Source organism: Mustela putorius, unplaced genomic scaffold (genome assembly GCF_011764305.1).
Source record: "Mustela putorius furo isolate JIRA1106 unplaced genomic scaffold, ASM1176430v1.1 tig00537227_pilon_pilon_pilon, whole genome shotgun sequence".
In the NCBI taxonomy this organism is placed as follows: Eukaryota; Metazoa; Chordata; class Mammalia; order Carnivora; family Mustelidae; genus Mustela; species Mustela putorius.
In genome coordinates, this window is record NW_025422368.1 from 9,255,612 (window position 1) to 9,280,616 (window position 25,005).

Sequence of the window (25,005 nt, forward strand, 5' to 3'; positions counted from 1 at the left end):
CTAGGCATTCTCAGATTTATTGCTTTTGTTATAGATTTGTCATTTTTAGAAATCAATGTATAATAAAAACAGAATTTTATTTATTAGCCACTCCATTTTTATACTCAATCACAACTTTTAAATAGGTATCTATATATATTACCCTAAAGATTAAAGTGGTATGTATATAAAATAAGCAACCATGGATCCTTCACCCTTGGTGACATGTAATTCAATGGTTCAATATTTAATGTGAGTTACCTTAACAAAATCTCTATCAGTCTTCTCCTTCCATTCTTCACCAAATACAGTAGAAAAGGATCCTAAAGCTAAAAGAACAAACAGTATATTCAGTACAATGGAATTAATCTTTCACTTAATTCCTTAAGAGAGATGTGGAAAAAACAATAAAAATACATCTAAGTATCTTTGCTAAAAACTATTTCATGGTAAATGATACAAAGTCATGATAATCTCTTTTGAAATGTAATTTTTTTAATTACAGAATTTAAAAAAACTTGTTTTTCTATAAACTAAAAATACACAACTCATTTTTATAATATTTATACAAACAATAGAGAAAAAAAGTGAAGAGTACTATAACAGTTACTCTGTATTAGGCTTCATTTCTAGAGGAGAAAAATATGAAAAAGTCAAAGTAATGCTATCAGGTTGCCAGATTTAAAAAATTTTAAATCTTTATATTAATTTCAAAAATAATTGTGTAATTCATATTTCAAATAATAAAGGGCAAGGCATTCTTTGGAAATAATTCCCACAAACGAAATCTCCCTTAAGAAACACACTCAGGCCTATAGCTTCTTTGCATGTGATAGAGTCGTTCGGAAGAAAAATCAAATCATTCAATTCAAATTCTTAGTAACACTGTACCCATAAGTCCCCCACAATAAAGGTTAAGGCATAAGTACATGTTACATAATTTTTTTCCTCCTTTATATTGTCAGCTCACATCGTCAGTTTATGGAACCAGACAGTTAAGCAGTATTATACAAATGTCTTCAACTGTGACACATCTGCCTTTAAAAATTAGGGAAGTGCTTTCATCAACTATGGTATTAATTCTGTAAAAGCTAGTTCTTTTGGAATACAGAAAGAAAACTATATAGTGGCAATTGTTAATAGAAAAACTAGTTTAGTGAACAAAATTCTTTAAAAAACAAAAACACATCCTTAATGGATATGTTGTAACCACCATAGCAAATGGGTATATTTTCTGTTGTAAAAAGATTCACTGAATCTTTATAATATTACTATGTCTTTAAGTTCAGACCTAATATTTCCTTAATATTGAGTAAAAAAAAAGTTTATGAAGTATTTAGATTAGAATAAGAATTTTCATTGAAAAAATATTAAAAAGAATGAGGAGTAAATTTTAACATAAATTAAGTTTATCAATGATATTAATATTAAAAACAGGGTCATGAGGAAATGATAAAAGAATAGATGCGAAAGTTTTTAATAAATAATTTCATAAAACAGCAAACTTACATAGAAGTAGCAACTTAATCAGAAAAATGAAATCCACTTATCACTAAATAAGACCACTAAAGAAACAAAGTTTTGTTACAAAGAAAAACTTCACTGGGAAAAGAATATTGAATGGAAATATAAGATGGAAAAATTAATTTTTTTGTCAAATAGAACTTTTACTATACGTCTTCAAATACACACACAAAAAAAGACATACTTTATAAAGGATGTGTCATCTACATTTATCTCATTAAAATTCCATGTCCTAAAAAATAAATCAGGGGCACCTGGGTGGCTCAGTGGGTTAAAGCCTCTGCCTTAGGCTCAGGTCATGATCTCAGGGTCCTGGGATGGAGCCTGGGATGGAGCCTCGCATCAGGCTCTCTGCTCAGCAGGGAGCCTGCTTCCCCCCCACCCCGCCCCCACCGCACCTACCTCTCTGCCTACTTGTGATCTTTCTCTCTCTGTCAAATACATAAATAAAATTTGTAAAAATAAATAAATAAATAAATAAATCAAAACCTCTCAAAAGCCTAACCAAATCAAATATATTGATAATCCTCAAAGTTAAAGGATTTACTTTCCTAATGTAAATCACTGCTTTAGGTACAGAGTATTCATAAAGTCCCTATGTAGTCTGGAACTCTAAACTTCTCACTGTTGAAATGACAGTAATACTCCTTCAATATCATTTGCTAGAATACTAGTTTTAGACTGCTACACTAATTAATGATTTAGGCTTTTAGATAATTAAAAGTGACTCAAAAATGCACGAAGATTAAATTAGGTCTGAAGAATGTCATGCCTCAGTATACCAAAACTACACACACACACACACACACACACACACACACACACACGTAATCCTTATCCAATGATTAAATGGTCAAGACTTAAATTATTCTGGTTTGAAAATATTTAATTTTTCTAAAAACTTCATTTTAAAGTTTTTAAATGTGAACATTTTTAACTTTATTCTCTACTAAATGCTGGAAGATGTCCTTAAAAGCTCAAAACAAGGGGCGCCTGGGTGGCTCAGTGGGTTAAAGCCTCTCCCTTCGGCTCAGGTCATGGTCCCAGGGTCCTGGGATGGAGCTCCCATCTGGCTCTCTGCTCAGCAGGGAGCCTGCTTCCCCCCCTCTCTCCATCTGCCTCTCTGCCTACTTGTGATCTCTGTCTGTCAAATAAATAAATAAAATTAAAAAAAAAAAAAGATTTAAACAAAGCATTAGGAACCACAGAACATGAAAGTAAGACCGAAATCCACCAAATTTAGATCTCCAAAGTTATAATACAAACTGAGAAGTACTTTGTTCCTCCCTCATGTAACCAATGAGACTTTCAGGCAGGGTAAGAAACTAGTTTTCACTTTTGTTTAAACATTTCAGAATTGTCTTCATACAACCTAAATACCTGTCAAATTCTAAAGAATCCTACTTGGACAATCCCAAATAAAATTATGGTTTAAGAGTCTACTACCTGACCCAAATCAAACTGCAAAAAAATGAACTCATTTGCAAACATGTTGCTACTGAAAGATAAAAGCAATAACTGTCGGGGCACCTGGGTGGCTCAGTGGGTTAAAGCCTCTGCCTTCGGCTCAGGTCATGATCTCAGGTGCTGGGATCGAGCCCTGCATCGGGCTCTCTGCTCAGCAGGGAGCCTGCTTCCTCCTCTCTCTCTGCCTGCCTCTCTGCCTACTTGTGATCTCTGTCTGTTAAGTAAATAAGTGAAATCTTTAAAAAAAAAAAAAAGCAATAACTGTCATGAATCTATAAAATATTAACGAAATTCTCTCTCAAACTATCTCTACTGTGCTATACAAATAGTTTCTACATGATAAAAAAATTTCAATATGTCAATACCTTATCCTTTTTTTTTCTCCATTTATCTGAATTGTTGAGAAGACATTATGGGCAGTTTGTTCTTGAACTGCTCAGTCTTTTTCCCAGGGGATAAATTAAATCCCTCTCTCCTTGTGACTATGTGCACCCAGAACTTCCTTTTGATTCATGCTATCTACCCTATTTGGAATTATCCCCGTAATTTAACCTTTAATAGTATGTACTTCGGGGAAAAAAAGAAGTTACAATGGCATTGGAATAGAAGGAGGGTTGCTTAGCAAGAAAAAATTGTATATCAATAACATTCAGCCAACATATTTTAAAATGAAAAACCATGAGCAGAAAAAAATTTCAAAACATATTTTCTAAATCCCTTTTAACTACAATTAGAGAAATAAAAAATTTAATCTTTTTTTCTTTTTGAACAATTTAGTCTTAAGAGTAATCTAGATGTAATAAGAGATCATGTCATAGAAAATAAAGAATTTGACTTACAAAAATCTACAACTAGCAAATCATATAAGTAAAAAGGATGTGAAATATCTGATAACTTTTATTTTATTTAGGCAGCAAATTTTTAAATACACCGACAAACTGTTTAATTAAAAATTACAATGACACATTAGGAAAAAAACAATTTCTTTCAGATCCTAGTTTTTTATATCAAGATTTTGTATCAAACAATCTTCTAACATCAAGAAACCCTCATCACTACTCTAAGAAAAATCCAAGATTTTTATTTCAAAAGTTCTAGTGAGATCATTACTATTTGAATATTTAAGACTAAAACCCCCCTTCATTATCTTAAAAAACACATTTAATACAATAAAAGCAAATAAAGAATGCTATTATACCAATAAAAATTATTTCTCTCCTTAAAAGCCTTTTTAAAAAATCCCTAATACCCTTATAAAATGATCATACGATATGATAGGTTCAGCTTAAAACTTACTGTCATCAAACACCCCGGCATTAGCAAGTAATAAAGTGATGATTTTAGGGTCTTTTTCAAGTTGCATGACGTGCTTGCTTTCATTTGATAGAAGAGTGCATACATTAATAGCAAAGTCCACTTCATTTGGGAGTCCAGATAACAGTGAAAGCACCAATTTATTATAATCATTTGGCGAATTGAAGTCCATAGATAGCCCATAACTTTGACGCAGATAATCTAAGATAAAAATAAAACATCTTAAGTATATCAAGGATTAAAAACCACTATCAATAATATCTTACAAATGCAGGACAGAAGCTTGTTTTCCTTTATAAAATTTAAATTAAGTAGAAGTTTAAAGAGTTCAACTTTCTAAACTTAAGTTAAAATTACAGTCTTCAGAAAGTATTAAAATACCAAAAAAAAGTACTATTATGCCCTCTTGGATATCATTACCAAATTATTAATATATCATTAAATTTACATACTCTACACTTTTTACTCTCCTACTTCAAGGGACTGAATCAGGTTTTTTTATATATCGTAAGCCAGGGATACTAGTTCCTTTGAAATTTTTAACAATATCATGATTTTAGAGACTTTGGCTATCTTCTTTACCAAATTATAGGAGAATTATCATTTTTTGGGTCAGATTTATGGCAATATAATTAATACAGTAAAATTCATGCTTTTTCGTTCTATGAGTATTGACAATTTTTTAAAAAAACCACAATCACAATGAAGATAAAGAATATTTCCATCACTGCAAAAAGTTTATTTAACCTTTTCTGCAGTTAAACCCCTGTTCTGTTTCTATAACTTTATTTCAAAATAACAAATAAATGGGATCATACAGTATATAGTCTTTTTTTTTTTTTAAGATTTTATTTATTTGACAGAGATCACAAGCAGGCAGAAAGGCAGGCAGAGAGAAGGGGAAGCAGGCTCCCTGCTGAGTAGAGAGCCCGATGTGGGGCTCGATCCTGATTCTGAGACCATGACCTGAGCTGAAGGCAGAGGCTTAACCCACTGAGCCACCCAGACACCCCCAGTATGTAGTCTTTTATATCTGATTTCTTTCAATCCATGTTGATGTATGTATTAGTAGTTTGTTTCTTTTTAATGCTACAGAAAGGGTAGAACACAATTTGTTCATCCATTCCCTAGATGAGGGACATCTGGATGGTTTTCAGTTTTGGGGACTTATAACACTGCTGCTATAAACATTCATATACAGAACTTCGTGCAGAAATATTTTTTCCTTTCCCTTGGATTTCTGGACCATATATAAGTATATATGTAACTGTGTAAGAAACCGTGAAGCTGTTTTCCAAAGTGGCTTACAGCATCTTGCATTTCTACTGACAATATACAGGGTTCCTGTTGCTTTGCATCCCTGCCAGTATTTTAACAGCCAGTTTTAAATATACTGAATCTAACATTTAATAAATATTTTCTCCCAAACAATGGCTTATCTTTTTTTCTTATTTGATAGAAGCCTGATTTATAAATTTTTACTTTATAGTTCATGCTTTCATGTCCTAAGAAACCTTTGCCTAAGCCAAGTTAACTAAGATTTTCTGCATGACAATTAATTTAAAACATCTTCAAAACTTTAGGGGCGCCTGGGTGGCTCTGTTGTTAAATGTCTGCCTTCGGCTCAGGTCATGATCCCAGGGTCCTGGGACTGACCCCCACATCAGGCTCCCTGCTAGGTGGGAAACCTGCTTTTCCCTCTCCCACTCCCCCTGCTTGTGTTCCCTCTCTCACTGTGTCTAGCTCTGTCCTCAGACATATACCCCAAGTACATTTTTCACATAAAAATATAACTAGTTTAGTGCAAAGAGGCAAGAAAACAAGAGATAGAAAACCTCTAGATGAGACATTTCAGAAATTCATGAATTTTTAAAGAATTTTTTTAAACCCTGCTAAATGGATTATAAGTAGAAATCTATTATCACAACATGCCACAAAATCAAATTATATAGGGAAGAAATTTCTTTATTTCCCACATTAGACAACTGAGATGACACCTCTTCAGTTCTCAAATAGTCTAGGAATTTCTCCCTAATATAATGATAAATAAGTTCCACAACAGAGTAATAAACTATTATTACAAGAGAATCTTTACAATATTTAAAACTGAATAATATCTGTTCATTTTCTATAATCTTGATAATAAAACTTCTAATAACAACCTAACATAAACATAAAATCTGGAGAAAAGGTAACAAAACTTCTGTGAAGAAGAGATTTTGATATTTCTATACTGTACACTGGAACTAAATAGTTTAGAGTTTCCATGAAACTTTCAGACAAATCTCTTTCAGAGAAAAAACTAAGAACCCACATTCAACATCTGTCACATTCTTGTTTATGTGGGTTCAATATGACCTCAAAATTGCTGTTGTTTGCTACTGAAGAATGAAAGATACCATTAGATACTCAATTCAGTGCATCCTTTCCTGAGTGACTTTGCCAAAGACATCTCCAATTAAAATAAAATAACTAAATATGATAATTACAAAAAGTCCTTTATATCAGGCTTGGTAAAGATTTCTAACATGTAGGAAAAATTGTTTATAAGATTTTAAGAGCTTCCCTTTCATTCCCTTCCCCAAGGAAATGTGATTGAACAGCTACAATTTCATAACTGGTATGGGATTAGGAATTTATTTTCAACATTCTTGACTCAAAGTTTATAGCAGTTTGCTGACAAACTTAATCTAAGGCAATCACTCTGAAAGGGAGAATTATTCCTGAAGTGCTTTTCACACTACAGAAATTATACAATACTCTCTTTCTATTATTGGCAGTGATTATCATAGTCTGAATGTTAGACTACGGGGGATTTTTTTTTTTTTTTAAGACTATGGGGGATTTAATGGAAAATCTTTACCTAAATAAAACTGATAAAATTAAAAAACCAAAATGAAACACAACGTCCTGTATAAAACTTTTCCAAATTTAAGCACCAAAACTGAAAATGGACAGAGTGCTTGACCTTCTTTTATCAAAAAGATTAGACTGGATTAATGATCACTAATATCCTCGCTAGCTCTGAAATTCTACAATTTCAGTGAGTTATCATTTGTCAATTTTGTCTTTCATAATTTTTCTACTAAAGATATTGTATATAAATTTTTAATATATTTTAACTTAAAAATTAATTTTTTTATTTTAATTTTAAAATGTAAGATGAACAAAAAATTACTTAATAATCTCCCTATAATTCTGCAGAACTGACTGCATCCAAATGAATACCAACAACAACAAAATAGAGAAAGAAGAAAAGCAAAGAAAGGATTAGGTATCTGTGGTAAGGAAAAGTATGAAAAACTACGCAAATAAATGACAAAACTATCATATATTGATGCTAGTGTTTAATAATCCTAAAACTCCAGGCAAAATCTGCTCAATATTTTTTTGCCACTTAAAGCCAGAGTAAGTTTCTTTAAGGAAAAATCTGGTCCCATATTCTATCAGTGTACAATATTACATCAACTAAAACTGCACTCCATGCCAAATGTCCTAGAGCTACTGTCAATTGAAAATGATTATTTCAAAATATTATTTTAGAACAGTTTTTCTTAATATCAACAATATAAATGTCTCTAGATAAATACACTGATCCAAATACATTTGTCCAAACGTACAAAGAGAGCAATAAGACTGTATGACCAAAGATGTAGTCACAAATCTTCTATAGGTTCTAATTAAAATTTCCTAAAGGCTCCTAATCTACCACTATGTAAGTCTAATTTGGTGTTTATTTAAAATACACAGACACACACACATTGACAGGTATGAAGCTTACTCTATTTACCTTAGTGACAACTGAAAAGCTTCTTAATAAAGGATTTGCTTTGTATATTGATAATCACATTAATTTTCAAACACTGTCATAATGTTGTTATGCCTCTTCCTTAAAAAAGCACCTTCAAATTCATAAATGCTGCTCTAAAATACTACCTCTTTTCAGTGTGAATTAGATATACTATAGTCTGATGTTCCCCAGCAATTCCTTCTTTCTTTCCTTTCATTAGCCCCCAATCCTGATTTTGTTAAACATGCTACATGTTGTTTAACTGCTCAGATTCTCCTTTTAAAAAAGGGGCACAGATATGACAGTATATCAGAAAGGAGTTATTCTAACACCAAGTTAAGCAATTCTGTCATTCCCTTAACTTGTAATAATAACTCTATCAATGACTTTCATTAGGCTTCTGAAATACCAGGATTATTTCACATCTTTTTCTCTTGAGGTAATCAGTTTAATTAGGGGAGGAAAGAAAAGAAAAAAATATCCAGAAAAAATTTCATTCTAAACAAGATCAAAAGTAGAAATGGGTCAGGTTAGGGAGTTGTCATAGTAGACACCAAACTGTATTAAGCTAAAAAAATGAACAGTTCTGTTATTACTGCAATATACATAAAACACAGAGTTATATAAAGTTGAAAATGGTCTTAAAGATCATTAGTATAATGTCTCATTCAATGCAGGAATATCCTGTATAACATCCTTGAATTCAGTAATGGTCATTAGCCCTTTCTAGAAACAGAGAGTGTATCACCTAATAATAAGTCAACCCATTTTATTTTATCAGCTTAAACTATTAGCAAGATTTTTACATGGTGACTTAGAATGTTCTCCTTTAATCTTGGTTCTTAAGGTAATTAACTACTCATTAAAAACAAAGTGAGGTATGGTTTGTACTCATCGCCACCAACTTCCACCCCCATTATACAAAAGCATCAGATGATGAAGTCTCTTCTAATAATGATCAGATTCTAGGAGATTCTGTTTCTTTAGTTATTACAGACTGGGAAAGAAATATGGAGTCATATTCAACATAAAAGAAACTTTGAAAATAGATAATGGATAATAAAATTAGTGATACCAACACAATGAGAAAGCTTAAATCTAGTGACAGATTATCTATAAGAGAATGGGAATACCACCAATAAAGAATAATAAATATCTAAAAAATTGTAAATTTTATCAAGAAAATACCCTTAAAAAAGACGTATCTCCTTTTTTAGGCCAAATGTTGGTGACTGAAGAAAAGTGATGCTTGTCTCTTCAGAGTTCCCTTCCTAGTCAACACAGTCCCAACACTCAAAGCTACTAAACAGAGGAACCCCTATATGGACTCTGCCTCAATAACCTTTTTATTAAACTCTCAACCTAATCATTTTCAATTTGAGTCCTGCTCTTTTTAGCTGCAGATTCCTCTGTAACTATTATAAGAATGACTTAAATGAAAAAGAAAAATCTTATCTGTGGTACCTTAGGAAAAAATACTCAAATAGAAACATTTCCGTGGAATTCTGATGCTGGAAGTTCCAGTAATTGTAGAAAATCCAGAAGATGCTAAGTAGTCTTGACCTCCCTAGCTCTATACAACCTCTCTCTTCTCATTTTAGTGACTATTCAAATTAAACCGACCATTAGTTAAAAAAATAAGGAAAAAACTTCACTTGAAAATATAGATATTTGTAACTCTGAAAATTCCTATGACTAAAAATCTTATACAGTCTATTCAGAAAGGACACTGATACCAATTAGGTGTTGATCTTTGAAAGTTGCATGTGCAAAGTAAAGAATTAATTCACTCGATGATGTCTATTTTCCTAATTCAAAGCTGGACGATCTCCAGTGATACTTACCTGACACACTGTGTTGCTGGTAATTGTAGGAAGATGGAATTGCACCAATAGGAAGCTGTGGCTTTGGATTGCCTGGTGGTACCTCATCGTCATCCTCCCCAAAATGATGAACTTTCTCGTACTTTTCTAGGTAACTGAAACAGAAAAACAACACAGCTGAGTTTAACAAACAGATTTACATCTTATTTTTTAACTCTTACCACATGTATCTGTTTTCCTTCCCCAGAGCCCCTAAATTTAAAATAGAGTTAAGATACCACAAGCCTCATATTAGGGAAACAGTCACTTTAACAGTGGTACTGCAGACAAACTCAATGCAATGCTTCTAAGTGTTCTTATATTTTCAGAAAGACCACACCATTACCCAAAGACAAACACATGTACATGAGTGGGAGAACATTTGATTTATTGATTAAAAAAATTATATGAAGTCATTTAAAAGCCAAGTGAAAATGAGAAGATTCTCTAACCCTAGGTCCATCCTCAACCCCCAGTCTCACTCAAAAGGTTCACATGCATACTGGAATGCTATATTTTCTGTGCCTAATTTTATTTAATGATATATTTTATAGATCTAAGTATGTAAGTACATTAGTACTGCTTGTTTTTCTTAACAGCTGCACAATATTTGATCCTATTCATACATCATAATTTAACTAGATCTCTAGTGTATAACTACTTTCAGTTTTGCTTTTTGCTATTACAAATGATGTAACAGCAATAAACTTAATCTGTACACTTATCTGAATATTTTCTCTGGACAGACATTGGAAATGGTATGCTCATTCTAAATAAACTCCCATCCAAAAGTGATAGCCTAATATATTTTAACTAATTTATAAGATAGTTCCTATATCCCCTACTGAATTACCACTACTGGATATGATTAATCCTCTTCTTAAATTTTTTATTATTTTTTAAAAATTTTATTTATTTCAGAGAGAGAAGGAGAGGGCAAGAGAGTGCATGTATGAGTGGGGAGGAGGAGGTGCAGAGGGAGAAGCAGACTCCCTGCTGAGCAGGAAGCCTGAGGTGGGCTTGATCCCACGACTGAAGCCCAAGGCAGACACTTAAGCAACTGAGCCACCCAGGTGCCCCTAATGCTCTCTCTTTTCTTTTTAAGTATTTATTTATTTGAGAGAGAGAGAGAGAGAGAGAGAGAAGGAGTGTTAGTTTCAGGGAGGGACAGAGGAAGAGACTCTACAAGCCGACCCCTCATTCGGCCCAGACCTCCCCCCAACCCCTCCTGGCAGACTGGCTGGATTCCACCACCCATGAGGACATGACCTGAGCCAAAACCAAGAGCTGGGACAGTCAAATAACTGAGGCATGCAGGTGCCCCGATTAATCCTCATGACATCAATTACAATGAAGTTTCCAAATTCTCAATCTATCATCAACTACTAGTTTAAAATAAGATTCCCAGGTAAACTTTAAAATAGTGAAATAACTGTCAAGTCCAACACTGTAGCTAACAAACTTGTTACTGTACTTCACAAATCAGAAGTTTAACTGATTAATACAATGACTTATATTTGCTACAGAAAAGTTCTAGATGTGATTATTTTACAGATCAACCCTTTTACCAGTCCTGATCTAAGCAGGTACTAAGTCCATTAGTTGCTATTTTCAAAGTCCTATAGCTATCCACCCCTTTGCTTTTTAGTTATAGACAGCTGAGATGAGAAAGGGAGGTTATCAATGAAGAAATACAATGATTTTGGAAGCATTATTTTGAGTACCAAATCTTAACTTTCAAGGTGGGATAAATGTAAACTACAATTTTACAAATATAAAAACTAATGACATTGAAAATCATTACCATTCCTTATTTTCCCTTTTCAGGCTTTACAAGGCACAGTAATTCACATCTTTGAGCCTGGAAAGGAATTGAACTGTCCCTTTCCACTCCTTCTAAGTTCTCCAAATAAACTCAATTTGAGCAAGGAACTCTTTCCTAGCTGGCAGTTTGATAGCTAATGAATCCAACACTTTTCTTTAGTGTTGGAGATACAGCATACTAAAGCAGACACATATGTGCAGATACACCCTTGAGCACTGAGGAGAGAATATATATTTCATCTTGATCCTGGGGATGTCACCCAGCAGAGAGATTTATAGTCTAAAAACATAAAACAAAAGGATGATTAAAAAAGAACCCATCTCTCTCCATGATAGACTGACAATGGACTTAAATAGGTAAAGAAATCAGGTCTATTCTTTTTGGGTTTCTAATGCAGATATCATAAAAAGAAGTGTATATATAAATATAGACACAAACAGCTGCTCATAAATTATGTGACATATTTTCTGCAAATGAGGGATTATCTACATCACTCAGGAAATAGTATTGACAGAGGTATTTAGAGAGTACAGTCTTTTGGAATTGGAATGGTAAAAAACTACAGATAAATAATCTTTATTAAATAATTTTTATCAAAATAGAATCAAAACAATGAAGATAAAGAATTTTAAAATAAAAATCTTTAATTATAATATTTTTAAGGTTCTTTCTATAAATTTGTTAGTCATAACTGAGCATAGCAGATTTAAAATTTATGTTTTCTATTACAGCTGGGAAAGAAAACAATATTACTAGTAAAGAAGGACCATAAATATGATTTTTCCTTCCCAAATACCCAAAATGCAGTCCAAGTAATACAAAGCTTGATAACAACACAAGCACTATATACTCATAATAAACAGTGTACTATACACATGTAACCCTTTATAATTCAATTTCTCTTAAAATATTAAAAAATGACCTCTGGTTCCTTGACATGTTCTACTCCTATTCCTCTAAACAGGTTCTTAATTTCATTCCCCTAAAATCTGTGGTGTAGGCAAATTATTATGATTTTAAAAATTTTTATGTTCCTGGCTTGATTTGTTCTGTCATGATTAAATATTTCCAACCAAGACCCAACATTTCTTTGTTCAACTAAGGTTTTGGCACCCAGTTTTGATCTCTTGTCTCTCTCAATAAACAAGTACAAAGTATTTGGCTTTTCAAGGAGTTATATACTTCTAAAAACTAAAAAGTAGTAACAGATAAGAGCAGCTAAAATACAGAGTTACATTTAAAAGTCTAAGTTTTCCAATATAATTCTCCATCATCACCTTGAGCTATACACTGAGAGATACTCTGTGTTCACTCATTAAATTATAAATGCTAGACTATATTTCACTCTCTCTCTTGTCAAAGTCAATGGCATCACATTGAATAGTTACTATATTGATCAAGCAAGTATTTATTGAGCTCTTACAGTAATCTGCCTTGTACATTACATATTTAACTCAAGACTGGTAAAATACTGGAATCCAGACAGGAACAGATTCAGGCGGGATGAGTTTTATCTTCTTTTTCTTCAACTTGGCCTTAACTTACTTTACAGTAGATTCTCTATCACAGGTTACAGACTTAGAAGAAGGCAAATGTGAAAAGTTGGCATATAATATAGAAATTATTTTAAATGGTACGGTTTAATTAAAAACCTTAATAAATGTGACTGATAGAAATATAATACAGTGGGATGAATTAAGAGTTCATTTAAAAATAGCATCAAGGGCGCCTGGGTGGCTCAGTGGGTTAAGCTGCTGCCTTCGGCTCAGGTCATGATCTCAGGATCCTGGGATCGAGTCCCACATCGGGCTCTCTGCTCAGCAGGGAGCCTGCTTCCTCCTCTCTCTGCCTGCCTCTCTGCCTACTTGTGATCTCTCTCTGTCAAATAAATAAATAAAATCTTTAGAAAAAAATAGCATCAAATAATATGGGCAGTATTATTATGAATATGGGAAAATTAAACCTCTTACAGTATCTGACAGACCAAGTAAACAAAAAAATTAGGTTGTAGAAAATTTGAGTATAATCACCAGTAAGATTGATTTATTAGACATACAATGATTTTCTTTTCAAAACTCCATGGAAATTAGAAAACTGATCATATATCAATTCACACAGAACACCATAACAAATTTAAGATTAAATATTATATAGGCACATTCTCTAACCACAATGTAACTCAAAGAAATTAAACTCTTGGATAATTAAAAATAACTTTCATGATATAAAATTCCAAACCTATATGCAATTTATCTTCACAATCTTCTCTCAGATTATTTTAAAGTACTTCCCAGATATCAGATAATTTCAACTGTAAATATTCTGGTAGAATTCTTGGAAATTAAAAATGACATTATCAACAAAAACACTCAAGAAAACTCTTGATTATTCTTGGATCAAGGGAAAAAAATCAAATGTATATGATTGGAACACTTCTTTATAACAACTTTTTGAACCGTTTTTAGTTAAAGATGATAGTTCAAGGACCCATATTCATCTCTTCCCTTAAATCTGATTGTAATGACCTTTAAAGGATAAAAATAGAGGAATACAGCATTATTTGTAAGTTAAAAACTTATAGAATTTCTGATCCATGAAAAGCAACTTCAAGGATCTACAAGACTAAGTTGCAAAACACTTCTTGAGAGAGTAATGTGATCTAGTGAAGGAGAACCTAGGCCAGAAAACATATACAGGAAAGTTCAATTTGGATTTTCTTCAACCAGCTTTGCCCACTGGCAGTATTGTAGCCAATAAGTTTTATCTGAGGCAAGGATTATTCCTAACTGGATTTCCTTTAACCACTAAAGGTTGAATGGAAAATGAAGGTGTGTCTGATAATGGGATCCAGAGAGTGTCAATTATTTCAAAAAAGAACATTCAGAAAGTTGAGTTGAACTCAGTGGTTGTGCAGGGAGGTAAAGTCCTTCATAAATTTCACCTTATAGAGCACATGCGTCCCAATATTTATAGCAGCAATGTCCACAATATCCAAAATATGGAAAGAGCCCAGATGTCCACTGACAGATGAATGGATAAAGAAGATGTGGTATGTATGTACAATGGAATTTTACTCAGCCATCAAAAAGAATGAAATTTTGCCATTTGTGATGATGTGCATGGAACTAGAGGGTATTATGGTTAAGTGAAATAACTCAATCAGAGAAAGACAATTATCATACGATCTCACTGATACATGGAATTTAAGAAACAAAACAGAGGACTGTCGGGGAAGAGAAGGAAAAATAAGATGAAATCAGAGAGGGAGACAAACCATAAGAGACTCTTAATCATAGGGAACAAACTGAGGGTTGCTGGAGGGGGAGGTGGGTGGAGGAATGGGGTATCTGGGTAATGGGCATTAAGAAGGGCACTTGATATAATAAGCACTGGGTGTTAGATGGAACTGATAAATCACCAAATTCTACCTCTGAAACTAATAATACACTGTATGTTAATTAAATTGAATTTAAATTAAAAAATTTTCTTTTTTATTATTTTAAAATATTTTATTTATTTATTTCACAGACAGAGATCACAAGCAGGCAGTGAGGCAGGCAGAGAGAGAAAGAGGAGGAAGCAGGTTCCCAGCGGAGCAGTGAGCCTGATGCGGGGCTCAATCCCAGGACACTGGGATCATGACCTGAATGAGACAGCTCATCATGACCATGAGCTGAAGGCAGAGGCTTAACCCGCTGAGCTACCCAGGTGTCCCTAAATTAAAAAAATTTAAAACCAAAAATAAATTTCACCTTATAGCTTCTTTGTCAAAATGAACACAAAGACACCAGGAGTGCGGGTTCCTATGAAAAGCACCAGCATGGAAAGACTGTCATCAAGTGTTATCAGGTAACTGGATCTCTATTGATGTGCTCTATAAACACAGCAGGTACAAAAATTGTGGTGGCTTGGAAACGATAAAGGTAATGAAATTTCTCGGCCCAGGATTGTCCTCCCAAAAATGACAATGCAGAAAATCAATGAAGAAGGCAAGCTTCAGAAACTGTTCCACATGGAAAAGAAAAGAACTAATGAAACTGGGAGATAAAAATGAGATATATATGTAAACAGGAGAGCAAACATAAATCAAAAACAAAAAACCACATGCAGTGGTCCTGAAGGAAAGACCTGAATAAATGGAATGGAAGTGATAATCATTTTCTTTTTTTTTAAAATCATTTTCATAATAAAAGAATTTCTTTAACTAGAATATGTAATGTGTATATCAAAGAGCTCTCTGGAGCTGGGGTGTCAGGGTACATGGGTCACCAGGCAAAAATTACTGAAAAGGGAAAAACAATCAGATATATCCTGATAAAAGATTTAAGCTTCAAAGATAAAGATTCTAAAGTTTTCAGAACCATTGCCACTCCCCAAAAGTTATACAGAACAGTTGGACTAGACTTTGACTTCTCTTCAAAATTAATAGCTAGAAGATAATGAGGAATATTAGAATTTTGAGGAGGAAACTTATTTCACAAGAAATCCCTACCTAACCATGTTGCTCAATTAAGACAAAAGAAATTCATTTTTTGACATGTAAAGACTCAGAATAAAGCAATATAGCCCTCTAGGGAGAAAAATACCACTCAAATAAGTACAACTCACCCATGAACAACACAGGGGTTAGGGATACTAACGTCCACACATTCAAAAATCTGCATATTAACTTCTGAATTCCCAAAAACTTACTTACTAATAGCCTGATGACCCAAAGCCTCACCCATAACATAAACAGTAAACTGACAGATTTTATATACACGTTATATATTGTATTCTTACAATACCATAAGCTAGAGAAAATATGCTATTAAGAAAATCACAAGAGAAAATACATTTATAGTAGTGTACTGTACAAAAGATCCACATACAAGTGAACCTGTGAAGCTCAAATCATGTTGTGCAAGGGTTGACTATAATCTAATGGATAGAAGAATCAAAATTAAGAAATGGTTAAATAGCAATACAGGTGACTGACAACATGTACAGAAACTAAGACATTAAACTCAATCATAACTATTACATTACAAAAAAGAATATAAATGCCATTGGTTACAAAAGGAAAACATAAAAAATGTAAAACATTAAAATAATTTGAAAAACAGTTTCCTGATAAGAAGTTTAAAAACTTTAAAAGATAAAGAAGTAGTAGAAAGAAAGAGAAAGAACTTTAGGAGAGAAAGAAGTAGAAGGTAGGAAGAATTAAAACTGTATTCTGATGCTTATACTGAAAGACTGAACAAAATGGGTTAATTTTTACTGTTAAAATGAAGGACAATATGTTCTTAGCTGTGTTTCCCATTTTTCTAAGTGTTTAACAGCATAATTAAAATCAGACTAATTACTTTCCAAACCACTATAAGGAAAAAAAGTATTACTGTATATAATATACAGAGAAAAGGAGAAAAAAAAAATCACCCTATAATGCAGCCAATTACATTCTTAAGCATATAGCCCAGTAAAAACTGGTAACAACCCAAATATTCATTAACAATAATATAAATACACACACTGTGGCATGTTCATGCAATGAAATATTATATAGCAGTGAAAATTAGAAACTAACGGAGTGATTCAAATGGCCATCAACAACAAATTGTTAAAAAAAAATTTCTAAAGATTACATTATGATTCCACTTATATAAAAATCATAAACAAGCAAAAAATTTACATATATTATTTAGAAATAGATAAGTGAGTGCTAAAACCACAAAGAAAAGCCATATAACAATTAGCACTTAGAAAATAAGCTAGGATTTATCCTTTGAAAGAGAAATGCAATAAAGAAAGAAACACAAGCAGTTTCAAAGGTATTAGTAGTTTTGTTGTTGTTATTGTTGTTTGGGTGTAGATAAGCCTGCATATATTAAGTTTTTTCATATTTATTTTATATTTACTTCATAATTTTAAAAAAATTTAAACACTGGAAAAAAAGTATTGTTATTTCAAACTTTCAAATAAAACAAGTATTTTCATTGCCATATAAAATGTTTCCAATTACAGAAAATGATTAGAAGCCCCTTGAAAACTGTAATCTAGCAAAATCTGAGAAACTTTATAAAAACTACAGGTAAAAAAAAAAAGACTACATTTATAAATGGTACATAAAGACTAAGCAAAAGAGCAAGATAAGATTTTGTTACAGAAATCCAGTAATAGTTCAATATTAAAAATTTTATAACACCAAACTCACAGATCAAGAAAAAATATTATCTAAACAAAGGATGCCAAAGCTTATTTAATAAAATTAAGCACCAATGCTTCATAGAATTAATGAAGAATTCTAGAATACTGCTGTTTTTGGATATGTCCTATGGCCCCTCTGGTTGTACCATATACAACAAAGAATTCCCTATCTATCTCCTTTCTCAATACAGTCTTTCTCAGAATATTATACCTCAGCTTGATCCAGGGTACTTGCTTCTGTAGAAGAGTACCCTTCAAAATGGGCCACACAAACAAAATATTCCAATAGGGAAAGATATTTAATTTATGGATCCACACTACCTCCTTCCTTCCTCACTGACAGTCCATATGTTACTCATCTGATATTAACCAATGTAGAGGAGCTAAGAGTGGAATTCCTATTAATTTATTAGCCTTTGACCACTGGACCCTTAATCATTAGGTACTAATAATGTCTATGTATGTCAAGGTTTAGGGAATTTAAAGACAATATTATCTAATTTTAATTAAACTATTTCTCACAAAAGAGATTAAATAGATTTCTTCAAAGAAGCTACAATTTGAATAATGCAGCAAAATAAAACAAGAAAAAAGCAAAGCTGATACTTCCATTATAAAACAATGGCAATGTGATCAGACAGATATAAAAGAAGTAGGCCAAAAAATTTCTAAATTATCAAAAAATAAAATACCTTAATGTGGATTAACATTGATTATGAACGTTGTCCTAGGTTAATGTTGTACTTTTTATGTTACTGATGATTTCCAAGATGTTTAAAACTTCAAAATTTGAAGACAAGCTTCTATATTTTTCTAAGTAATATTTTTCAAGTCATTGAAAAACCAAATCCTTTTTAACATTTTTTAAAATCTAACCAAAACTTTTTAAAATTAAAAAATAAATATTATTTCAAGCAAGTGTACTGAGATAAATATTTATAAGAGCCCTTCAATGGCCAAATCCACTATCACTGGGGAAACATATCTTCATTTTCTCATGATAAAAAAGGCTAAATTAATACATGGAAAATATGTCAACAAAACAAATACTGTTGGGAAATGGTAAGAAAACACTACTAAGGAGTTGAAAAAACAAGGATTAGAGCAAATTATATTGCGTGGGAGGTTTTCTATATAGCTGAATTCAAGTACAGATGTTTCTAACATATCTGAGCTTATAAGTATTTCCTAGATTCTCTTTCAAAAATGAAATTCGCAAAGAACTACTTTTTGGTGAGTCATTAAAGGAAAGCTGTACCAGAGAGGATATATTCTCAAAAGCAAATGATTTTAGAAAAAAAGAATTTCAGGAAAACATGTTAATTCTACTTAAAACCAAAATGAAGAAGCAGCTGCTTTAACTGGGAAAGGGAAGTAGAAGCAGGGGAAGGGAGCTAAGGAAGATGAGAGAGAAAGCAGGCAGAAGGAAGGGAAAAAAGGAAGATTAAAAGACCTGTAAAAAGCATTTATTGCATCATTTATAGGCAGGATAATGCAGCAAAGAAGCTGGAAAGTCAGAAGTGCCAAAAATGCTTCAGGATGATGTCAATGGGGTCAATTATATAAAAACAAGGTCTTTGAAACACAGAGAAATCTTCAAACATAATGAGATGTGAAGTGATAAGAAAATATTTTGAACCAGAGAGGTCAAATGGATATCTTAGTCAAGAGTAATTAAAAATGCTGCCAATCTTGAGAGTTATATACTTACTTCACTTTTTAAAAAGTCCCAAATTTGCTGATTTTCTCATGACAGCATTAGGTGATGAGCAGTTATATTACCTAACAGCTAATTTAAAAACAAAACAAAACAAAACAAAGAGACCTTACCAACCCTTTAAAGTAAAAACAAACAAACAAACAAACAATAGAAAGTAATTACTTTATTTATTTTTTTTAAAAGATTTTATTTATTTATTTGTCAGAGAGAGAGAGAGCGAGAGCAAGCACAGGCAGACAGAGTGGCAGGCAGAGTCAGAGGGAGAAGCAGGCTCCCTGCAGAGCAAGGAGCCCAATGTGGGACTCGATCCCAGGACGCTGGGATCATGACCTGAGCCGAAGGCAGATGCTCAACCAACTGACCCACCCAGGCGTCCCGAAAGTAATTACTTTAAAAAAGAAATCCATTCTATGGAGAGAACATTTTCTTAAAAAAGATGCCTTTTATTTTTTATTTTTCAAGATTTTACTTATTTTTTTTTTAAGATTTTATTTATTTATTTGACAGAGAGAAATCACAAGTAGATGGAGAGGCAGGCAGAGAGAGAGAGAGAGAGAGAGAGAAGCAGGCTCCCTGCTGAGCAGAGAGCCTGATGTGGGACTCGATCCCAGGACCCTGAGATCATGACCTGAGCCGAAGGCAGCGGCCCAACCCACTGAGCCACCCAGGAGCCCCAAGATTTTACTTATTTGAGAGAGTGTGTGTGCATGCAGGGAGAAGGACAGAATGGAAGAATCTCAAGCAGACTCCCAGCTGAGTAGGGAGCCTGTCATGGGGCTTGGTCCTACAACCCTGAGATCATGACCTGAGCCAACACCAAGAGTTGGATGCTTAACCAACTGAGCTGCCCAGGTGTCCCAAAAGGATGTTTTTTAAAAGCAAATTTCCTTCCATGATATGATCTTGTTGAAAATATTGTGCATGTATCATACATTAAAACTTCCATATCTACACTGCAGTAGGAAAAGGAATTTTCCAAAACTGTTTAAAAAAAAAAAAACCTTCACCAAATTCTGTGGGCTTTGAACCCTTTAAGACAACTTTTATATTGATATAATTCTATACTTAACAGTCATAAAAATACTTCAAAGAACTCATGTCCTCAATCCAGATGTACCAATTGTTTATATGTTGTTTAGTTGCTTTATCATATTCTCATTTTCTCATTCTCTCCTCCTCCTTCTGCCCACACATGTACACACCCACAGCGCTGCAACCCTCCCCACCCCCAGAGTTTTTCCTGAACCATTTAAAATTAAGTTACTGTTCCTTATTTTTAACAAGCTTGACATTTTTCAAGAGTAGAAGGTGGTTACTCTGTAGAAAGTCATCAATTTAGGTTTGTCTGAGGGTTCTTTAATAATGAAATTAGATACAAAGAATGCACCTTTGGCAGGAATACCACAGAAATGAATGCATATCCTAGTGTATATTATAAGGAGGCATATTATGTCCCATTGATCATACTGTTAACTTTGATTACTTTGTAAGACTGGAATTGCTAGGTTAAATCACTAGGAAGTTACTTTTTTCCTTTTGGAAATTAATAAGTAACTTATGGGAGAACACTTTGAAGTTATGTAAATAACCTGTTTCTTACCAAACTTTCACCCACTAGTTTTAGCAACCATTGACGATTCCTGCCTGAATCGGATTATTACTGTAATGGTGATTTTTCCTTAACTCCATTATTCCTTCCACATTTATTAGCTGGCATTCATTCTACTGTAAGTGAGCTCTTCCCATCCTCTCCCATTTATTCAGTTACTTAAAACATCCTGGATTATTTCAAAAATATTATATTCCTATCATTATTTATTCTAATGTTCAAAGTGTTCTAGCTTTGGCCAATGGGAGCCCTTTCAAGCCACCTCCTCTATCTTTTGATGTAGCTAGCCCTATCATTTTTTGAGCAGTTTCTTGCTTTGTAGAATAAGACAAAACAGGCTTATCTTGCATTTTCCCTGCTTCCATACTAGCATCACTCTTTTCACCAAGGAACACTGCTTCTTTTTAATGAGGAATGGTATTTAGAAACCAATACCTAAAGACGAGCTATGCTCACTGCTTATAGAGGTATCTTTCTTCCAGGCCCTGTTAGTATATTTATTAGTATGTATAAATCCATTTTTGTATCTCTATAAAAGGATAAGATCGTATTTATACCTCTACTGTCAATTCAACACCACAGTTTTCCCCTTTCATATTTTTAACTTTCTTCTCTTTTTTTAAGATTTATTTATTTATTTATTTATTTGACAGATAGAGATCACAAGTAGGCAGAGAGGCAGACAGAGAGAGAGAGAGAGGAGGAAGCAGGCTCCCTGCTGAGCAGAGAGCCAGATGCGGGGCTCAATCCCAGGACCCTGGGAACATGACCTGAGCTGAAGGCCGAGGCTTTAACCCACTGAGCCACCCAGGCGCCCCTATGTATTCATTTTCTTTGTTATTTTGTTTTTAAATTGCTTTTTGCATTTAGGAAGGTCTGTGTTTTTGTTCTATTGGTTACCTATGTACTTATACATTTATAATGCAGTAATCTCATTTTCTTATTATCACGCAGTATATGTCAACTTTCAATAGTATCTTCTCAATCCCAACTACTGCTTTACAACAATCAATAAGCTTTTCCTACTTTCCTCTTTACCTCTTCCTTTATTTTTTTTTTTACATTTTTTTCTTTTCTTTTTTTGTTTTTTAAGGTTTTATTTATTTGACAGAGATCACAAGTAGGCAGAGAGGCAGGCAGAGAGAGAGAGAGAATGAAGCAGGCTCCCCGCTGAGGAGAAAGCCCGATGTGAGGCTTGATCCCAGGACCCTGGGATCATTACCTGAGCCAAAGGCAGAGGCTTTAACCCACTGAGCCACCCAGGCGCCCCTACCTCTTCCTTTAGAGTTGGCATTATTTATCCTTTGTAAGAATATGTAAGATTTACATATTATTCTTTCACCTTTGTTGTCACCTACGTTTTAATCTTAGATCTACAATTATAATATATTTAATAATAACCATGGATTCTTCTGCAATGTTTTCCTACTCAATTCTAAGTTGGATAAAGCCCATCCACTAGTGGATTCCTCAAGAAATATTCAAGTGTGTACTACCCTATTGAGTTATACATGTTTAAAATATTTTTTTATTCTTGATGTTTAAAAAACAGCTTGGCTTTTTTTGTTTGTTTGTTTCCATAAAAATATATTTAATAAACCTGTTATAAAAAAATCAAACATTTTCAACATTTTATCAATTCAAACTCACTGTAAGTAACTGGGACTTCTTTGTATTTTGGAGATTACCTCAACTAAAAATGCATTACACATTTACAACACTTCGAAATATAATTGAAGAGCTACCTCAACTAATGTTAAATTTCACGTTAACTCTAGAGACTTATAGGTTAAGATTCCCATAAATTTGTCTGCAATCAAATGTAATATACTAATTATGAATGTCTTAATAGCTATTAAAAAGAAAAAATATTTGGAAGGAAATGGTTGGTTTTAAAGTTCTGTGACAAACTCCTAGAAGATAAAAAATATGTAAAACCAATTTAATGACCAAGATTTATTTATTTATTTTTCTTCCTTCCTTCTTATTTTTTCTTTCACCTAGATTTCTTAATGAATCCCTGATAGTCATTTCTGGCAGCTCAACCCATTCTGTTGGGATGGTAGTGTGCTATATGCTGTCAGGAACCCTCTACTGTTTCATCAGAGCCATACTACTAAATGCTCTAACAGTCCTGGTCAAAAGTAAGGAAATGATAACAAATTTCAGTGCTGTACACACTTTTCCCATGTAAGAACAGCTTAGCTTTACATAAAATTTTTGGTTTACCTGTTTCCTTACTTTCTTGAAAACACTGCTCCATTGGTACTTCACTTTGTATGTTTCTGTTAAGAAATGTGTGCCAGTTTAATTATCTTGGCCTATTAGTTGTTCTGTTTCGTTTGTTTACCTGAGGGTTCTCAAAGTTTATCTTTAGAGTCTAATACTTTTATAAAATATGACTCAAAATTGACTATGTACTATAAACTTCCCCAAGTACTCTATGGTCCTTTCAGTGTGTAGATAGATGCAGGTCTTTTATTTCTGGAAAATTTGTTTACATTATAGTTTTAAATACTATTTGTACCCATTGTTTAGTTTTTTCTAATTCAATTATACATATATGTTGAATCTCTTTTTGTCTCACATTACCACCACTTTCTCTTTTACCTGTTTTACTTCTTTAATTCATTTTCCTTTTCATGATTATTTTTGTGACTTTCTTCAATACCCTTTATTAAATTTTCAGTTGAGTTCATTCTCTTTTGGGCATCTTGGAATTTAGAATTCATTTCTAAGATGATTTTTTTTCTTTATCTTCCACCTCTTTCTTGGGTTCAACCAACTCTCCTCTTATTTCTTCCTAGGTGTTTTTGTTTTCTCAACCATTTACAAATATAAAAAGCAGGGGCACCTGGGTGGCTCAGTGGGTTAAAGCCTCTGCCTTCGGTTCAGGTCATGATCTCAGGGTCCTCGGATCGAGCCTCAAATGGGGTTCTCTGCTCAGCAGGGAGCCTACTTCCTCCTATCTCTCTGCCTGCCTCTCTGCCTACTTGTGATCTCTGTCAAATAAACAAATAAAATCTTGGGGGGAAAAACAGACTTTTGAATCAATATAGACAAACTATTAAACTGATAAAAATTGGAGTTTACTGCTCTCATTAAAATAGTATCCAATCATTTATTAAACAAGTATTTATTAAGCATTTACTACATGCTAGGCACTGCTCTGGATGTCTGGAAAACTAAGTAAATAAAGCAGACAAATAACCTTATCTAAATGAGACTAACATTCTTATAGGGGAGGCAAATAAACAATAAAATAAATAAGTATGCTTTTAAAAAAACACCGAGGCTTTTTATATGTTAATAAATAAAAATTTAAATATATTTTTTCACTTTTATCATATTAAAAATTTACTTTTATTTCTATCTAACTATACTTAGGTTATATATTGGGCAGTATGCCCCCAACTTTCCATTTTTAGGAATATAATCTTAGCCCGAAGAACACAGATGTCTAGAGAATATCACCAAGAGATCCTAAACTTATCCTTAGAAGGAATAACTTAGGAAACATTGGGTTGTCTCCCCTTGGGAGAGTGGATAATAAGTACATTTACAGACACAAGAGAAATCATTCCAATTTATTAGATTTTTATTGTTTGAATAAAGTGTATGTGTAAGAAAAGGGACTATATTTAGAAAATAAGCAGCCAAAAATGAGGACTGCAGGAAATGTTTGTTTGCTGATACTCAACATTTAAGAACGCTACTAATGGGGAATCC

General features: G+C 33.1%; 1 protein-coding gene across 1 annotated transcript in view; it reads right to left on the reverse strand.

Annotated features, from left to right (window-relative positions):
• The window catches only part of ARID2 (AT-rich interaction domain 2), a 165,402-nt gene that overhangs the window by 71,573 nt on the left and 68,824 nt on the right, over positions 1 to 25,005 (reverse strand). The window contains exons 4-6 of the mRNA XM_045073343.1: positions 9,919 to 10,052; positions 4,267 to 4,485; positions 241 to 308 (exon numbers count right to left, since the gene is read on the reverse strand). Coding sequence (XP_044929278.1) covers positions 241 to 308; positions 4,267 to 4,485; positions 9,919 to 10,052 — 421 coding nt within the window. The remainder of the gene's footprint in view (positions 1 to 240; positions 309 to 4,266; positions 4,486 to 9,918; positions 10,053 to 25,005) is intronic.